The sequence below is a fragment of the Rhinoderma darwinii genome, chromosome 2, assembly GCF_050947455.1.
Source record: "Rhinoderma darwinii isolate aRhiDar2 chromosome 2, aRhiDar2.hap1, whole genome shotgun sequence".
In the NCBI taxonomy this organism is placed as follows: Eukaryota; Metazoa; Chordata; class Amphibia; order Anura; family Rhinodermatidae; genus Rhinoderma; species Rhinoderma darwinii.
The window spans coordinates 70020695-70039804 of record NC_134688.1 but is presented as its reverse complement, the minus strand read 5'-3'; the positions used below and the strand labels follow the sequence as shown (position 1 = coordinate 70039804).

General features: G+C 43.5%; 1 protein-coding gene across 1 annotated transcript in view; it reads right to left on the bottom strand.

The window, feature by feature from the left end:
• EXOSC8 (exosome component 8) overlaps positions 1-16019 on the bottom strand; it is a 29426-nt gene extending 13407 nt beyond the window's left edge. Inside the window, exons 1-7 of the mRNA XM_075851735.1 lie at positions 15836-16019; positions 13099-13135; positions 11394-11457; positions 9325-9398; positions 7235-7280; positions 4635-4740; positions 3913-3958 (exon numbers count right to left, since the gene is read on the bottom strand). Coding sequence (XP_075707850.1) covers positions 3913-3958; positions 4635-4740; positions 7235-7280; positions 9325-9398; positions 11394-11457; positions 13099-13135; positions 15836-15852 — 390 coding nt within the window. The 5' untranslated portion in view covers positions 15853-16019. The remainder of the gene's footprint in view (positions 1-3912; positions 3959-4634; positions 4741-7234; positions 7281-9324; positions 9399-11393; positions 11458-13098; positions 13136-15835) is intronic.
• Between the last annotated feature and the right edge of the window lie 3091 nt (positions 16020-19110).

The window sequence follows — 19110 nt, the reverse complement described above, 5'->3', positions numbered from 1 at the left end:
GGCTTTTTAGGGGTTAAGTTACCATCGCCGGCCTGCTACACGATAGCGGCCGGCGATGGTTACTATGGCAACCGGACACCAAACAATGGCGTCCGGCTATGCCATCGACGGAAGCCTAATGGGTCCTGACAAAGTCAGCTTGCTGTCAGTGAATAGCTGACAGTTCTAATACACTGCACTACGCATGTAGTGCAGAGTATTAGAATAGCGATCAGGGCCTCCTGCCCTCAAGTCCCCTTGTGGGACAAAGTAATAAAGTAAAAAAAAAAAAAGATGTGTAAAAATAAGAAAATAAAAGTTAAAAAAAATCCCCTTTTTTTCCCTTATCAGTCCTTTTTTATTAATAAAAATATATAAATAAATAAACTATACATAATAGGTATCGCCGCGTCCGTAACGGCCTGAACTACAAAATTATTTCGTTATTTATCCCGCGCGGTGAACGCCGTAAAAGAAAATAATAATAAACCGTACCAAAATCACAATTGTTTGGTCACTTCACCTCCCAAAAAATTTATTAAAAATAGATCAAAAAGTCGCATGTATCTAAAAATGGTCCTGATCGAAACTACAGTTCGTTACGCAAAAAATAAGTCCTCGCACGGCTTTATTGATGGAAAAATAATAAAGTTCTTGCTCTTAGAATAAGGTAACACAAAAAGTGAATGATTTTTTACAAAACGTATTTTATTGTGCAAACGCCATAAGACATAAAAAAAACTATAAACATCTGGTATCGCCGTAAGGTCGAGTTTACACGAGCGTGTGCATTTTGTGCAAGCAAAAAGCGCGGCGTTTTGCGTGCGCAAAAGGCAATTAACAGCTCCGTGTGTCAGCCCTTTATGATGCGCGGCTGCCTGGTTTTCGCGCAGCCGCCATCATTATGACACTCCGTTTGGATGTTTGTAAACAGAAAAGAACGTGGTGCTTTTCTGTTTTCATTCATCCTTTACAGTGCTGTTGCGCGAATCACGCGCGTCCCACCGAATTGCTTCCGTGCGACATGCGTGGTTTTCACACACCCATTGACTTCAATGGGTGCGTGATGTGCGAACAGCGCACAAATATAGGACGTCGTGCGTTTCACGCAGCGGACATACGCTGCGTGAAAATCACGCCCACCTGGCTGCATGGCCCCATAGACTAACATAGGTCCCTGCGACGCGCGTTGCACGGATGTATAACACGCTCGTGTAAATGAGCCCTAATCGTATCGCCCCGCAGAATAAAGTGAATATGTCATTTATAGCGCACGGTGAACGCTGTAACAAAAATAGAATAAAAAAACAATAGTAGAATTGCTGTTTTTTAGTCACCACGCCACTTAAAAATAGAATAAAAACTGATCAAAAAGCCGCATGCACCCCAAGAAAACTACAATGAATTCCTCAAGGGGGTCTAGTTTCCAAAATGGGGGCACCTTTTGGGGGTTTCCACTGTTTTGGTACCAGAAGTCCTCTTCAAACCGTTTAACCCCTTAATGACCGGGCCATTTTGCACGTTAATGACCAAGGATTATTTTTGTTTTTTTCACGGTCACATTCCAAGAGTCGTAACTTTTTTTTTATTCCGTCGACATAGCCGTATAAGGGCTTGTTTTTTGCGGGACGAGTTGTATTTTGTAATTGTACCATTTTTAGATGCTTACAATATATTGATTAACTTTTATTAACTTTATTTTAGGAGAGAATTGAAAATAAGCAGCTATTCCAGCATTGATTTTCACGTTATAAATTTACGCCGTTTACTATGCAGCGTAAATAACATGTTAACTTTATTCTATGGCACGGTTACGGGGATACCAAATATGTAAGGGTTTTATATGTTTTCCTACGTTTGAACAATAAAAACCCTTTTAGAAAAAAATTACTTGTTTTTGCATCGCCGCGTTCCAAGAGCCGTAACGGTTTTATTTTTCCGTCTATGTGGCCGTACGTGGGCTTGATTTTTGCGGGACAATGTGTAGTTTTCATTAGTACTATTTTGGGGTACATAGGACTTATAGATTAACTTTTATTTAATTTTTTATGGTGGGAATGGGAGAAAAGAGCGAATTTTGCAGTTGTTTTTTTGGACGCCATTCATCCAGCGGTTTAATTAATGTGTTAATTTTATTGTTCAAGTGGTTACGATCGCGGGGATACCATATATGTGTATGTGTGATTTGTTTTGACACTTTTACTTTGAAAAAAACACTTTTTGGGCAAAAAAAGTAGTTTTATTTGATTTTCACTGTAATTTTTTTTTTGTTTTTTCACCAACTTTATTTAACGGATTGACATTTTTTTTTTTAGTCCCACCATGGGACTTCACTATGCGATGTGCCGATCGCATATATAATGCTTTGGTATACTTTGTATACCAAAGCATTATTGCCTGTCAGTATAAAACAGAGGGAGCTCCCTCCCTCTGTCAAACACATTAGATGCCGCTGTCACTATTGACAGCGGCATTTAATGGGTTAAACTGCCGGAATCGGAGCGCGCTTCGATTCCCGCAGTTGCAGCAGGAACCAGGCTGTGTATAACAGCCATGCTCCTGCCGCTGATCGTGTGGGTACACTGGCAGTACCCGCGCCATCACAGGACGGATATATCCCTCCTCCTGCGCGAACTAGCAGCTGCAGAGGACTGATATATCCGCCCTTCGGCGTTAAGAGGTTAAAAACGCAGATATCCAGTGATTTCAGCTTGTGCTATCAGTAATAGAATGAGATTGCAGAAGTTAGTAGAGCTGGGTGTAGTAGGCGGAGCAAGTGCACTGCTGCATGCACATTGCATGCTGGGACTAGAGCAGTGCATGCAGGGAGGAGAAACACAGGAAGAGAAGAGGAATGAACTTACTGAGCAAAACAAACCTCTCAAGGTAAACAATAGGGAGTAGTGTTACTAAAACCATTTATTATCAAGAAAAAGCTAGTCAGAGTGCACTAATATATTAATAGAGGAACATTGCATTGATTTAAAAAAAAAAAAAAAAAGGATTGGAAAACCCCTTTAAAAGAGTAACTGTATAATGCAAAATATGCGTACTACACTAAATACAAATTTGACAAAGCAACACACCGTCCCCAGGTGGAGGAAAGTTCTGTCTGCACTTTTCATATCAAAAATCTATTTTACAAGGTAAAATCATGTGGTGGTACCACGAGAGAGAAATAGCTCTGCCCTCCTTTACGATCATAAAAGCCTTAGGGTATGTTCACAAGCGGAGTTTTCAGGCGTATTTCAGGGCGTAAATGCCTCAAAATACGTCTGAAACAACGGCAGCTGAACGCTGTTTATTTAGAGCAGCTTTTCCATTGAACACTATGAAAAACACTTCAAATTAAAAGAAGCTCAATTTTCGGATTCAGAAACGGCTGAAAATCAGAGGCCGTTTTCTCTGAAAATCGCTCCGTCATTTTCGACTTTGCGTGTGAACATACCCCGAGGCCTTGTAGAATGGAGCATGCTGAATATTGAGATGAGCGGAGTCCGTATGGACACGTGAACTGTGGCATTGCATAACTTTGGCTCCTTATAAGGTCTCATGCACACAAACGTGTTTTTGCGGGTGAATTGTGGAACCATTCATTTCTATGGGCCCACAGAACCATGTGGGGGTCGCAATTGCGGTCCTGTCCCATTGAAATAAATGCACATCTTTTGTGTGCACGGTCCGTGATTGCGGATGACACTCCGCGGCCGTCCGTGTCCGTAATCATGGGCCGCGCACGGCTACGATCGCGTGCATGAGGCTTTACACTACAATACACAAGCAAACAACAAATACATTCATGTCCATTACTGCTGGAATGAAGCCTTAGTGCATGTTCCAAGAGGTTTAACCCAATATAATCCTTTCGGTTGTGGGTGTACAGTAGTAGAGCCACATAAATAACTACACAAAAAAGGAATGCAATGTTCATACTTTGCCTTTTGCAATGCACAAGTCTTCTTTCTGGATTATCTGTGAACTAAACAAAATGAGGGTAAATTACAGTTGATCTTACTATGTGTATTTTGATCCATTTTAGGGCTCGCTCACACAGTGCGATTTGTGCCCGATTTTGCATGTAGTTTTTTAAGCCAATACCCGGAATGGAACCTAAACAGAAGAAATATATAAAGAAGCGCCTAGGTCTCCTCTCGGATCTTATCCTGGTTTGGACTAAAAAGGCATGCAGTCTGCAGCAAATCTGCACTGTGTGAACAAGGCCTTAAAAGGGTTTTTCATTATAGGCATTAATAGCACATCGATTTGATGTTTCCATCAATGTCTCAGCTCTAGCAACCTCTACTGAACAGAGGCGGCAACTCTGGCTTTTTCCGTAAACAGCACCGACACTGGTTTAGAGGAGGCACTGGCGAGGAAAAAAAAAAATAGTTCTAGACATCAACAGGGGGCCAAGAGTCACCGATCAGACATTTATGCATATCCCCTAGTGGACACGTAGGGTAAATGCACTCAAATTCTGAAACGCACCTGTTTCCGTAGGCTGGATGTCGGTACAAACTAAGCACTGATGCACGACAGCTACAAATGGACTCTTTGCTCTTTGAACCTGCCTATCACTTTCTTCTATTTAGATTCATAAAAACACAAACATTTTATTATAAAACAAGGACGTCTTACTATGGATTTATTCTTACTTTTCAAGGACATCTGCTATGAACTGACTGGCAACCTGCGCCTCTTCTCCTGGTGGTCCAGGTCGAAACCGTGAAGAACACAAAGGTGTAAGATCCATATTAGGTACTAAAATAAAAACCGTGTGTTAGTCTAAGTAGAAGCTTATTCATCATCAAACAATAGGAGTTTTTATAGAGAAATTCAATTTATATCTGACATGTCTGTTTTCCTCATGAAACGACAATTCTGGAGCATCTTTTCTTAGAAATCTGCATTGTGCTGTCCCTCTGTTATTCCGCCTGGAAATGTATGAATAAATTGACAACTGTACCCATTTCCCTTGTCAAAGAGGCGTGTCCCTGCACAATGACACGGTCAGTACTGATTGGACAGTGTCAGGCTATGTAAGGACACACGCCCAACTGGTAACACTAAGTTGACAATTTATTCATACATTTCTAGGAGGAAAAACAGAGGAATGGCACAACGTAGAGTTCTAATAAAAGATGCTCCAGAACTAGATTATGGAAAATGCAAGTATTTACTAAAACAGACATGTCGTGAGAGGTGACAGGTCCTCTTTAATACAGTGCAGTGAAATAATAGCCCTCCCTTCTATATGATATTTGAAAAAAGATAATAAGTAATTAAAAAAACCTGCTATAAGTAATCAGGTGCTTTTTATCTTGGGGTATGTTCACACGGCTTATATTCAGGCCGTAAATGGCCGAAAAAAATTTAATGCAGAACGCCTCCAAACATCTGCCCATAGATTTCAATGGGAAAACTGGCGCTGTTCCGACAGGACGTTTTTTTTACACACCAGTTTTGAAAAACGTCTGCGTTAAAAACCGCCAGCGAAAAAGTGCATGTCACTTCTTGAGGCGTTTTTTGGCGTTATTTATCATTGAGTATAGAAAAACGGCTCCAAAATCAGCCGTCAAAAACAGTGAAAAAAGCGAGTTTGCTTAAAAAAAACTTCTGAAAATCAGGAGCGGTTTACCCCAATACATTTTAAGAAGCCCATATTCCCATGTGAAGAAGAAACTGCCCCCTGCAATCCTTATAACTGGCCCTTTAATAATAATGGCTGCTGTCAATACATCTCAAATTGTAGTGATTATATGAATATTAACCCCTTAGTGACCAGCCCATTTTAGGCCCTAATGACCAAGCTATTTTATTTGTTTTTCTATAGTCGCATTCAAAGAGCTATAACGTTTTCATTTTTTCGTCTACATAGCTGTATGAGGACTTGTTTTTTGCGGAATTAGTTGTGCTTTTTAATAGCACCATTTTTGGGTACATAGAATTTTTTTATTAACTTTTATTAACTTTTTTTGGGGGGATTATTTAAAAAAAACTGAAATTCCGCCATTGTTCTATGCGTTTTTAAATTGACGCCGTTCACTGTGCGACGTAAATAACACATTACCTTTATTCTATGGGTCGGTACGATTACGGCGATACCACATATGTAGAGGTTTTTTTATGTTTTACGACTTTTGCACAATAAAACACTTTTGAACTAAAATTATTTGCTTTTGCATCGTCGCTTTCCAAGAGCCGTAACTTTTTTATTTTTCCATCAATGTAGTGATTTTTTGGCCTTGTTTTCTGCGGGACAAGACGTAGTTTCGATTGGTACTGGTTTGGGGTGCATGGCACTTGATTCTTTTTTATTATGTCTTTTTTTGTGGGCAATGGAAAAAAATTGCAATTTCGGCATTGTTTTTTGCGTTTTTTTTTTTTACGGTGTTCACCTTGCGGTTTAAATTACATATTAACTTTATTAATGGAGGCATTACGGTCGCGGCGCCGCTATGTGTACTTTTATTTTTTTACACTTTTACTAAATAAAACCACTTTTTATGGGAAAAAAAATGGATTTTTTTACTGTAATTTTTATTATTAATCTTTATTTCACATTTATTAATAGGGGACTTTACTGTGCGATGTTCAGATCGCTGCTATAATGCTCTGGTATACTTCATATACCAGAGCATTATTGCCTGTCAGTGTAAATCTGACAGGCAATCTGTTAGGACGTGTCTCCGGCTGCCATGACACCCCATCGGAGACCCGCGATTGCATTTGCGGACCGCCGATGGGTGACAGAGGGAGCGCACTCCCTCTGTAAACAAAGTTAAATGCCGCGGTCGCTATTGACGGCGGCATTTAACGGGTTAAACGGCCGCGATCTAAGTAAACTTCGATCGCGGGAGTTGGAGCAGGAGCTCAGCTGTCATCAGACAGCAGAGCCCCGGCTCCTGCCTGCACGGGAGACCCGTGCAGGACTTAGACTAGGCGAACGTGAAAAGGCGTCAGCCTAGCCTAAGGCCCCTTAGTGACGCATGTGAAAAGGCGTATTGTTGGTGACTAAGGGGTTAATAAGCTCCATCAGGAGAAGGATGATGTACCTTTCAGGATGCACAGCATTTAACTAATATAAAGTTTCCTGCAGAAAAGTCTTAGTGAACAATGCCAAATAACAGCTGACAGTTCAGTATCTGCACCATCTTCCACAAGTGTGAGAAGCTACAAGGGTTAATTAATAGGTTGCGCAGGAAAAGTCATTTTTAATTAAAGGTAGAAAGTTCCCAAGAACTTTGTTACTGACCTATATATCCTTTATTTGGAGCATCTGTTGGAGGGCTTGCAAATTCCTAAAAGCAAATGAAATCCAATGAGTTGATGAGGTTTATGAAGCAGCAAGGAAAGTGACTTCTTAAAGGGAAGGTGTCATGATTTTATTTTATTTTTTTATTATATTGCTTTTAATATAATGTAAACAAAAATTTTATTTATTTGTGTTGTCACTTTCTGCTTTTTAATGTATTCATACTTTTACTTCTCTATAGGGGCTGCCATTTTTTTTTTCATCTCTGTATGTGTCGATTAACGACACATACAGAGATGAAATATGGCAGCTACAATGCATAGGGTACAATGAACGGGAGCCATTCATTGGCTCTGTACTGCGCAGACGCAGGTCAGAGTCACACAGCAGAGAAGCCGGTTTGTAGGGAGATAGCAGGCGCCATTATGAAGACCGGCTTCACTGCAGGTAAGGTGTGGGTACCTGTCTGTCCCTCTCTCTCACAGACCCCAGCTCTTGTGACCCCCGACGGGCCGCCCCACCCCGTCACTAGATGTATTCTCAGTGTGGATGGTGTGCGGAGCTAAGCTTGTCAGATGTAGTAGAGTGGAGTGTGTGTATGTACACTACCATCCAAAAGTTTGGGGTCACCCAGACAATTTTGTGTTTTCCATGAAAACTCACACTTATATTTATCAAATGAGTTGCAAAATGACTAGAAAATATAGTCACGACATTGACAAGGTTAGAAATAATGATTTTTATTTGTATGTATGTATGTAGCAGTGCTGAGTGTGAGATGTATTGTCAGTGTGGACTGTGTGCGGACTATGATCGGGTGAGGTGCGGTATCCGTCAGCAGGAGGTCGGCGAGGAAACGGTCAGCAGCAGATGGTTATTCCCATCAAAGAGTGGTGTGACAGTCTCCTCTACTGCAGAGGAGACTGTCAGCAAGATTGTATGGGGATGCTGGAGGAGACTGTCAGCAGTATTGGGTGGTGATGCGTCCCCACCCAATCTTGCTGACAGTCTCCTCCATCATCACTACCCAATCTTGCTGACAGTCTCCTCCAGCGTCACCATACAATCCTGCTGACAGTGATGCTGGAGGAGACTGTCAGCAGGATTGTATGGTGACGCTGGAGGAGACTGTCAGCAGTATTGGGTGGTGATCCTGGAGGGGACTGTCAGCAGGATGGAGGGATAAAGACATTTAGCAGGAGAGGCATGTGAAATGCACACAAAAAAACGTGTCAAATACACACTTCACTTCCATCATTCTAAGGGTATGTTCACACCCAGTGTTTTCAGCCGTTTTTTGGGCCGTAAACGTCCCGAAAAAAGGGCTGAAAAAGAGGAAGCAGAACGCCTCCAAACATCTGCCCATTGGTTTCAATGGGAAATACGACGTTCTGTTCCGACGGGGCATTTTTTTTACGTGGCCATTTTCCAAAAACGGCACGTAAAAGACGCCCGCCAAAAAGAAGTTCATGTCACTTCTTGGGACGTTTTTGGAGCCGTTTTTCATTGACTATAGAAAAACAGCTCCAAAAACTGCCGTAAAAAAGGCCACCAAAAACGCGAGTTTGATTTAAAAATGGCTGAAAATCAGGAGTTGTTTTCCCTTTGTTTAGTAAGCGTACCCATAGCCTTTTGGTGTGTCCTATAGCTTCTACATTTCAACAATCACCCAAAATGGCAGCCGGGCACAGCTTAGCAATTTGAAGACACCTTTTTCTTGCTTGTAGGAGGGGGGGGGGGTGAGATTCCCTCCCACATTTACGGCAGCTGTGAGTCAGGTTGCTTTGCCTCATTCACCTTGCTGTAATTCTGGGAAGTGCTCCCTCTGGTGGCCAACATAGGAAAACATGTCAAATTATTATTTAATTTTTAGTACTTTCCACCATGTGGAAGAAAAAAAAAAATACAGCAAAAAAACGTAAAAAATAATAGAAATAAGTAACTTGCTTAAAAAAAAAAAAAAGGTTTAATTCGCGACACATTCCCTTTAAGAGGAGCAATGATTAGTGTCGGAGAGGACTGTAACCTTCCTTCAGATATCCTGCCGACCTAAGCAGGTCTCGGAGGACAACACACTTCATAGGACTTACTGCTTTAATGCCGCACATAACTGTGCAGTTCCCAAGCTTCACTAGAGCTGAACCATCTGCTGTGGTAATGGACCCTGTAATAAGAATACATATATCAGTTTGTTTCTAAGGCGGAATAAAAGAGAAATGACATAGAACACAAAGTTATGACCACAGAGGTTTCAGATTCTCATGAATTTTACAAATAAATGAGTAGGATGGAGTCTTCACCTCCTATGTGACCGCTTTTGATCGTCCTCTCAGCTCCACCAGATTCCATTATAGTGCTGGGAGCTCAAGGAAACTCATGGTGACATAAAAGGTGACAAAGTTTATCCATACAAATATATATGAACGCATTCAGAAGGCAAATATTGGGTAAGCAATGCTATGTAGGGGGTGCTAAAACGTATGGACGTTTGTATATGGGTGGTAGTTTTTTAGGCAGCGGCCCTATTGTGGTTGTTTCTGCTTCTGCCTTTATCTGTAACCCTTGAGTTCTGCGGCAGAAGGAGGGCAAACAGCCAATGGGGGAAATTTATTAAGACTGGGATTTCATACATCAAAGTTAGAGTAAAATGTGATTCATTTATTAACAGCTGAACTCCTCTTAATAAACCTGTCGCATTTTTTGACGACCATGCGCCACATTTGTGCCGCAAAGACGGCGGCCGTACACCATCTGTTCTCCTTTTTCCATTGGACATACTGTAAAATAAAATAAAAAGATGTACACTTACCTCTCCTCCTCGGGTCTCCACAGGCTTCCTCATCATGTAGCGGCTCATACAAGGTCCGGACGCCGAGCAGAGTCAAATAGACCGTCCTGACACTTCCTGGCGTCAGGCGCTTGCATGAGCCGCGGCGTGCTGAAGGAGCCTGAGGAAACCCAGAGAGGAGAAGAGGAGCGCTGAGGTGAACATTCAATTATTTTTTTATATATTTAATTGTCCAATGTATAGCAGTAGTCTGAGCGGGGAGGGTAAAAGGCCCAGCATAAACGTCTTCCTCGCTACGCCTCACAGATCGAAATCTACGCCAGCTAGGAGCCAGCATACATTTCCCCTAAAGTTTACAACAGCTTTCTGGCGTAAATTATACGTTTGTTGGGACACTTTGGCACCGCTCCTTTTGGAAGCGCAAGGCGCAAAAAGCTCAAAAGGGACTTTTGGACCCTTTTGTAGGACAGAAAACTGGTGTAGAAAGGCAGATAAACTCCCCCACTGACTTTACCTACAAGACAGTAAAATTATGCAGTTGGCGCTCATATACATGGAGAATAGAAAATAAGCCGGTTATGACAGTATAGATTCACAATGCCGGAATTTATGGCTGCCATTAAAGAATCATCTGTATACAATGCGAAAGCACAAAGACCTTGGTGTAGTAAACACAAGCCTGGAAATAATTATAAAATAATATGGTCTGACAGGTCCTCAGTCGCCCGTTAATCTTTTTTCCAGCAAGTTTGGAGGAACCCAATCCTTCGACCCACGATGTCTGACGCCAGTTGTTAGACGTAGTCATGAAGCCAGACTTCTGAAATCAGTAGACTTATACACAGGGCACATGAAGCGGCAGCAGTCCCTAATATAGACCAGATCACATTTTAGCAGGACACTGTTGTGGGATTTCCCCACAAAAGTGTTCTACGAGAGGTCAATAAGACTGGCCTGACTGCTGCAGAGAGCAGGAGGTGCGTTAATCATTTCTCTACAATGAGTTATGGAAAGTGCCGTGTCCTTAGGATCGGTGGGCATTCCAAGCAGCCGGACCCACAATAAGAGCAGACTGACATAACACACTCTAATAAGATCCATTTACAATCCCCTATCATGGGACAGAGGACCTCTAAATATGGATATCCATATGGCGCCATTAAAAAAAAAAAAAAAAAAAAATTAGTCCCGCAAATACAAGGCTTCATACAGCTTTGTTGAAAGAAAATGCAGTTATGTGAATAAAAAAAACAAAACACTAGATAAAAATAATAAAAAAAAGTCGGAAATTGCCCTCTCGAATTCACATTCCTCTGTTATCTGAAGTAGTCTATTTGCAAATGGATGAAATGTATTATTCCTAAAACTTACCAACATTTATTGTGGTTGTCCTAAATTCACTCAGACCTCGTCCATCTGGTCGACAATTCTGCTTCTGTAATCATGAGAGAAAATAAAATATATATAAAACAAGGAAAGTCTTAAAGGGAAGGTGTCACGAAAAAAAATGTTTTATGTTATTGCTTTTAGTATGTCATTAACACCTTCCCGACCGCCCACTGTCTTTTGACGTCAGGCGGTGCGGGTGCTTAGTCTACAGAGACGTCTTTTGGCGTCGCTGCAGATCAGGCTGATGAGCGCTCGTGTGAGCGCTCATCCTCTAAGCAGGAGCTGTTACTAACAGCTCCTGATCTTAGAGCAGCCTCCTGAACACAGCTAGGGTCGGCACACATTCGGACCCCAGCTGTTTAACCCTTTGATTACCGCGGTCCGTGACCGCGGCAAGATCAAAGGGAATTCCCCTCTTTGATCGCATCACCGGGATTCCAGTGATGCGATCAAACACCGGGGAATCCCTCTGCAGTCAGCCCTGGGGACCTACAAAGGACCCCAGGGCTGTCTGTTCCATGTGCCTGCTGTTCGGGCACACTTTGTGCTGCCCGATCAGCAGCCTGTGTCATAGTGACACAGTGTAATGTATTAGCGTACAGAAGTATGCTAATACATTACAAGTAAAAAATAAAGTTATCCCCTGATGGGATTTAAAAAAAAATAAAAAAAAGTAACAAAAACAAATAAATAAATAAAAAAGTCACAAAAAGAGTCTTTATTTTGCATTAAATACATTTTATTGCCCTTACACTAAATAAAAACAAAAAACCTACGCATATTAGGTATCTACACGCCCGTAATAACCTGAAGAATTAATCGAATGGGTTATTTAGCGTGAAACGTGAACGGGATAAAAAAGAAACAAAAAAAACTATTCCGAGAATCGCTTTTTCCTATATTCACGCCGTAAAAACTGTGGGGAAAAAAAAATACTATTTCTCTCGCATAAAACAAGGCCTCATACAGCCACGTCAATGACAAAATAAAAACGTTATGGCTGCTGAAACGCAGATAGGCAAAAACAGAAAAATTGAGCTGGTCATTAAGGTCTTTTCAGGACCGGTCATTAAGGGGTTAAAATACATTTTATTTATTTGTGTTTTTGTGTTGTACTTTTTCCTCTTTCTTTTTCTTCTCTATGGGGGCTGCCATTTATTTTTTCATCTCTGTATGTGTCGATTAACGACACATACAGAGATGGAATACGGCACATACATCCCCATAGTGAATGTGAACGGGAGCCGTTCCATTCACTATAGTGTACGCCGTCTGTGTGTGAACGGCGCATGCGCCACTCCCACTCAGTCCAAAAGGAAGATCTTCGGCAGAGCGACATCCGGCGCCATTTTCATGTGGACCGGAAGCCGCGGCCGGACAGTAAGAGGACTACTTCCGGTCGCGGCTTCCGTCTATATGTTCAGAAGCAAGGACTAGGAGCGGAGGCAGCGGCAGGAGCAGGTAAGTTATGTTTGTGATGTGTGTGTATGTTCGTGTTATACTGTCTGCTGAGCCCTGTATCTAATCCTCCTACACTGTGCAGTCGCTCAAAAAATGGCGGCACACAGTGTAGGAGGTTTGAACATTCAACCCCCTCCTTTCTCCTGGCACTAGCTGATGTAGTGGCAATCTCTGTACAGTACTGTCGAATATGTCGGCGCTATACAAGCAAACGCATTTTACTTACTAGGAATTTCCTGTAATATTCTAATGGTTCCACTGTCCTGTTGGAAAGAGGACAACAATGAAAGAAGGTTAGAAATGAAATGTTCTACATTGCCAAGACGTATTTCTTAATAGACAACTGGGCGTGTTTTTACTTTTGGCCAAGTGGGCGTTGTGGGGAGAAGTGTACGACACTGACCAATCAGCGTCATACACTTCTCTCCATTCATGTAATCAGCACATAGCGATCCTGCGTTGTTCACTGTGCCGTCACATACACACACATTAACGTTACTGAAGTGTCTTGACAGTGAATAGACATCACCTCCAGCCAGGACGGGATGTCTATTCACAATGCCGACACTTCAGTAACGTTTGTGTGGTACTTACAGCAGAGCAAGCGTAATCCCGCGAGATCTCGCTGTAAATGACAGCACAGCGTGATCTCGATGTGCTGTGTGAGTAAGTCACACACACACAAACATTACCGAAGTGTCGGGATTGTGAATAGACATCCCGTCCTGGCTGGAAGGAATGTCTATTCACGGTCAAGACACTTCAGTAACGCTAATGTTTCAGTAGAAGACAGCACATAGTGAACAACGCAGTGTCACTATGTGCTGATTACATGAATTGAGAGAAGTGTATGACGCTGATTGGTCACTGATTGGTCAGCGTCATACACTTCTCTCCACAACGCCCACTTGGTCAAAAGTAAAAACACGCCCAGTTGGGCATTAAGAAAGTAATTAGCATAAAGCTAAAATCGCTCATAACTTGGTGAAAGTAGAGTTTTTCTAAATAAAAAGCACTGCTGTCACCTACATTACAGCGCCGATCACATTATGTACAAGATAGGGAACTTATAATGTGGTGACAGAGTCTCTTTAAGAATTTTTCCCAACCCATAAAATGCAGCACTAGCACTGCAGCCAATGATTGGCTGCCTAGGTCACCTGGGCAGGAAAGAAATGCCATTAGGCCTCGTGCACACTTCCATCACCGTTTTCACTGCTGTTTTTGACGGATCCGTGTGCCCGTTTTAGCGGCCGTGTGATTTCCGTGTGCACTCCGTGTTTCCGAGCATGGTACTGTCCAGGGTGCTGAAAGAGCAGGGTTGTTCAGCGCTAGTCACTGTCCAGGGTGCTGAAACAGCAGGGTTGTTCAGCGCTAGTCACTGTACAGGGTGCTGAAAGAGTTAATGGGCTGCACTGATCGGCGGTAACTCTTTCAGCACCCTGGACAGTGACTAACGCTGAAGAATGACCATCACGGCGCTCGCAAAATACAATTTTAATGAAATTAAAAATCAGTTCATACTTACCCAGAACTCCCTGCATTTTCCTCCTGTCCGGCCTCCTGGGATGACGTTTCATCCCATGTCACCGCTGCAGCCAATCACAGGCTGTAGTGGCGGTCATGCAAGTCTGGATGACGTCAGAAGACCGGCCTCCAGGGATGACGCTTCAGCCCACGTGACCGCCTCTGCAGCCAGTCACAGGCTGCCGCGTCATACAGGAAGGTCGGACTGGAGGAAGAAGAGGGACTCGTCACCAAGACAACGACCGGGTACATATGAACTTTTATTTTATTTTTATCAGCAGTCTCTTTTTTCTGTCAGTGATTGATAGAGACAAGTGGCTGCCGATTAGTGTAATATTTCTGTTATATGTTTCTGGCCGCCCGGCCGTTGCTAGGCAACGGCTCCGTCACACACAGATGCCTTCCGTGTGCCTTCAGTTTTTTTGACGGCCCCATTGACTTGCATGGGCCTCACGGTCACGGAGTCTCAGACCAAAGTAGGACATGCTCTACTTTTGTCGGAACGGAGCAACGGGACTGTAAAAAAAACTGAAGTGTGCATGGCCCCATTGAAATGAATGGGTCAAGGTGCTAGCCGTCAGAAAAACGGATAGCACCCTGAAGGAAAAGACTGAAGTGTGCACGAGGCCTTACTCTGCCATGACAAGAAGATGTGGTGGAGATCCTGGTACCTCTCCTGGCATGAATGAGGTTCTGTATTTTTGGCATTGCCAGGATATGCCATCAGAGTGGTCGGTGGGGGAGCCTCACAGATGATAAGGGAGGTGACCATAGGTTTCAATATCAGACAAAAAACAGAGTATATGATAAAACCAGAAGGGACTGCGGTGCCACCAAGTCATAGCCCCCCTGTTTTTGTGAGGGTATGTTCACACGAGGGCGTCCGTAACGGCTGAAATTACGGGGATGTTTCAGCCTGAAAACATCCCCGTAATTTCAGCCGTACCGGCATGTGCAGGCGCTTGAACGCCGCGTCAATTACGGCCGTAATTAGCGCTGCTATTCATTGGAGTCAATGAATAGCGGCTCCAATTACGGCCAAAGAAGTGACAGGTCACTTCTTCTACGCGGGCGTCTATTTACGCGCCGTCATTTGACAGCGGCGCGTAAATATACGCCTCGTGTGAACAGACAAACGTCTGCCCATTGCTTTCAATGGGCAGATGTTTGTCAGCGCTATTGAGGCGCTATTTTCAGACGTAATTCGGGGCAAAAACGCCCGAATTACGTCCGTAAATAGGCCGTGTGAACATACCCTGATGGTCCACACGGACAGACGCTGCTGTAGTATCATTGCTCTGGTGGCATACTATCAATGTTTAAAGGTACAGACCCCCTTTAAATTGTCCCAAGGAACGTAGGAAATACTAGAGTAGACAAAACTGCCCAAAGCCCCTACACTCCCTGTATAACGCTGCATGAGGTCATTCACTCACTTGTAACCGGCGGCCATCTCTTCACTTCCAACATGCGTCAGCTGAGAACATGCAGGTGAGGAAATCACATGTAGAGAACATACAGGAGGCGCGACATGTAATGTACGAACATGCAGCCCGGCGCAGCTCACAGGAAGTCACCGCACATGTGCTACCTGGAAACACGCACTAAACTTCCCATATCCTGCGCCGCACTGCTCCCCCTGCCGGCCGCATGCAAGAACTGTGCGCCTATAAAACAATCCAGAACACTATTGTGTGACGATTCCATTAAAAAGAAATACAAAATGTCATTGTTCAAAAGAAATAGAAGATATTATATATGTTAATAACTTCATTATATTCATGTTCAGTATAGTGTGGAAACTTTACTTGTAATATATCTATAAAAACACAGGATTAGCTGACATCAGTCCAAAGCGATCAGATCTTTACAATGTTTATTAATCCTATCTATCTATCTATCTATCTATCTATCTATCTATCTATCTATCTATCTATCTACCTATCTATCTATCTATCTATCTACCTATCTAGCCTTACGTAACTGGAAGCTACTGTGGGCACTTATAGTTATGTCACTAATATAAACTGGAAAACACAAATGGCGGCACTTCCATCACCATAAGCTTTTATAAGATGGGAGGCCTATTCTACCCAGGCCATATTTGCAGTGAAAGTAATAACATTACATATTATAAGAGATGTCCACTTTGGACAATCCTGTTTTGTTAGAAGAGCCCTTGCAGCAGTAATCTGTATGTGAGCCCAGCAGCAAGTGTTCATGTTCCCTGCAGTGTCCCCACAGCGGAACAGTACCCATTAAAGTCAATGTGGTGTCCATGTAATGCATGGACATGGTGGGTCCCCCAGAGAGAGAGAGAGAGACGCTCTTCTATTGCGTGTTTTTCCCATTGAATTCAATGTGGAGCTAAAACGTGCAACACATAGGTAAATGTTGGGATTTTTTGCTGCAGAAATGCTGCGATTCCGCCGCAAAAATCGCAAAAAAGAAAAAAAAAGATTTTTGGGGTTTAAAAATAATAAGGTTCATGCCTACACCCAGCCGCGATCCTCTGTTCTGAGCGCAGCCCGGCCTCCTGGGATGACGTTTCAGAGGTCACATGGCCTGCAGCGTCATCCCAGGAGGCCGGGCTGTACTCAGAGTTGAGGGAACTGTCGCTATGACAATGGAAAACGGGGTATGAACTTTTTATTTTTCTAGCAGTATTTCCGCAGCGGAAACTCCGCCCAAAAACGGCACCACAATTTGGTGACGTTTTTCGGGCAGAATTCCCTGCTGATTCCATGACGGATATGCTGTGCACTTACCCTAAGGCTGGATTCACACGAGCGTGGCGTTTTTGCGCACGCAAAAACCACTTGACAGCTCCGTGTGTCATCAGTGTATGATGCGCGGCTGCGTGATTTTTGCGCAGCCGCCATCATAGAGATGAGGCTAGTCGACGTCAGTAAATAGTCACTGTCCAGGGTGCTGAAAGAGTTAACTGATCGGCAGTAACTCTTTCAGCACCCTCGACAGTGAATTCCGATCACAATATCGAGCAACCTGTTAAAAAAAAAAAAGCCGTTCGTACTTACCGAGAACTTTCCTCCCGGCCGTTGCCTTGGTGACGCGTCCCTCTCTTGACATCGGGCCCCACCTCCCTGGATGACCCGGCAGTCCATGTGACCGCTGCAGCCTGTGCTTGGCCTGTGATTGGCTGGAGCTGTCACTTGGACTGAATTGTCATCCCGGGAGGTCAGACTGGAGGAAGAAGCCGGGAGTTAGCGGTAAGTCAGAACTTCTTTTTTTTTAACACGTTCATGTATATTGTGATCGGAAGTCACTGTCCAGGGTGCTGAACCAGTTTAACTCTTTCAGCACCCTGGACAGTGACTGTCACCTGACGTCGCGTACCCAAATTTTTTTTGCCGGGTTCGGTCAAAACGAGTTCGGCCGAACCCGGTGAAGTTCGGTTCGGTTGTCCGGGCTCACTAATCTCAAAGACACTCCGTTTGGATGTTTGTAAACCGAAAAGCACGTGGTGCTTTTCTGTTTACATTCAGAGTTTGACAGCTCTTGCGCGAATCACGCAGTTCGCAAGGAAGTGCTTCCGTGCGGCATGCGTGGTTTTCAAGCACCCATTGACTTCAATGGGTACGTGATGCGCGAAAAACGCAGAAAGAACGGACATGTTGTGACTTTTTTTTAGCAGACTCACGTTGAGGAAAAATCACGGACATGTCAGCACGGCCCCATAGACAAATATAGGTCCGTGCAACGCGCGTGCAAATCACGCGCGTTGCACGGACGTTTTTCCCGTTCGTCTGAATAAAGCCTAAAGGTGGGATGTGCTGCAGTTTTTCTGCAACAAAAAAATCTGCAGTGGAATCTTAAAAGAGTTCTCAGCAAATGGTGAGTTTTTACTGCACATATTTCTGCGGAAATGCTGCGAGTTTTACCTGCCGATTTAGTGTGAAGAATTGATGATAGAAAACATTATGTGCACCTGCGGATTTCACTACAATTCCACTGCAGAATCGCTGCACAAACTGCAACAAAACTTTTAACTTTTAGGCTGCGTCCACACAGGGCGGATACACTGCATAGATGCACGCAGCATATCCGCCCTGTGCGCCGCAGGGAATTCCGGCCAAAAAACCGCACCTAACTGTAGTGCAGTTTTTCGCCCGGATTGTCCATTTCGGAAACTGCAGCATTTAGCATGCTAGCCGGGCCAGCCTCCGGGATCACGTTTTATCCCAGGAGACCACTGCAGCCTGTGATTGGCTGCAGCAGCGGTCAAATGGGATGAAGCGTCATTCCAGGAGGCCGCCCTGGAGGAAGAAACACAGACTTTTGGGTAAGTATATGATATTTTTTTTTTAAGAGTTGCGTTTTTTTGCAGCAGAATCACTGCGAACCCGCCGCAAAAAAACGCAACAACTTCTCCATTGAATTCAATGGGGAAAACGTGCAGCAAATAAGCAGCGTTTACGCAGATACAATTGACATGCTGCAGAATAAGATTCCGCACCGCACGTAAATTTCTGAGCGGCCTTTCCGCTCACTATTTACGCAGCGCGTGGATGAGATTTGTTCCGTTACATGTGGACAAGCCCTAACACTAGTTTATGGCTGGGTTTACATGTAGTGTACAAAATGCTATTTTTTTTTGCCATGGCTGCATCACAACCACGACGTTTTGCCGCGATTTCGCAAAGATCGCAGCAAAAAAGTGCATTTTAACCACGACGTGTGGACCCAGACA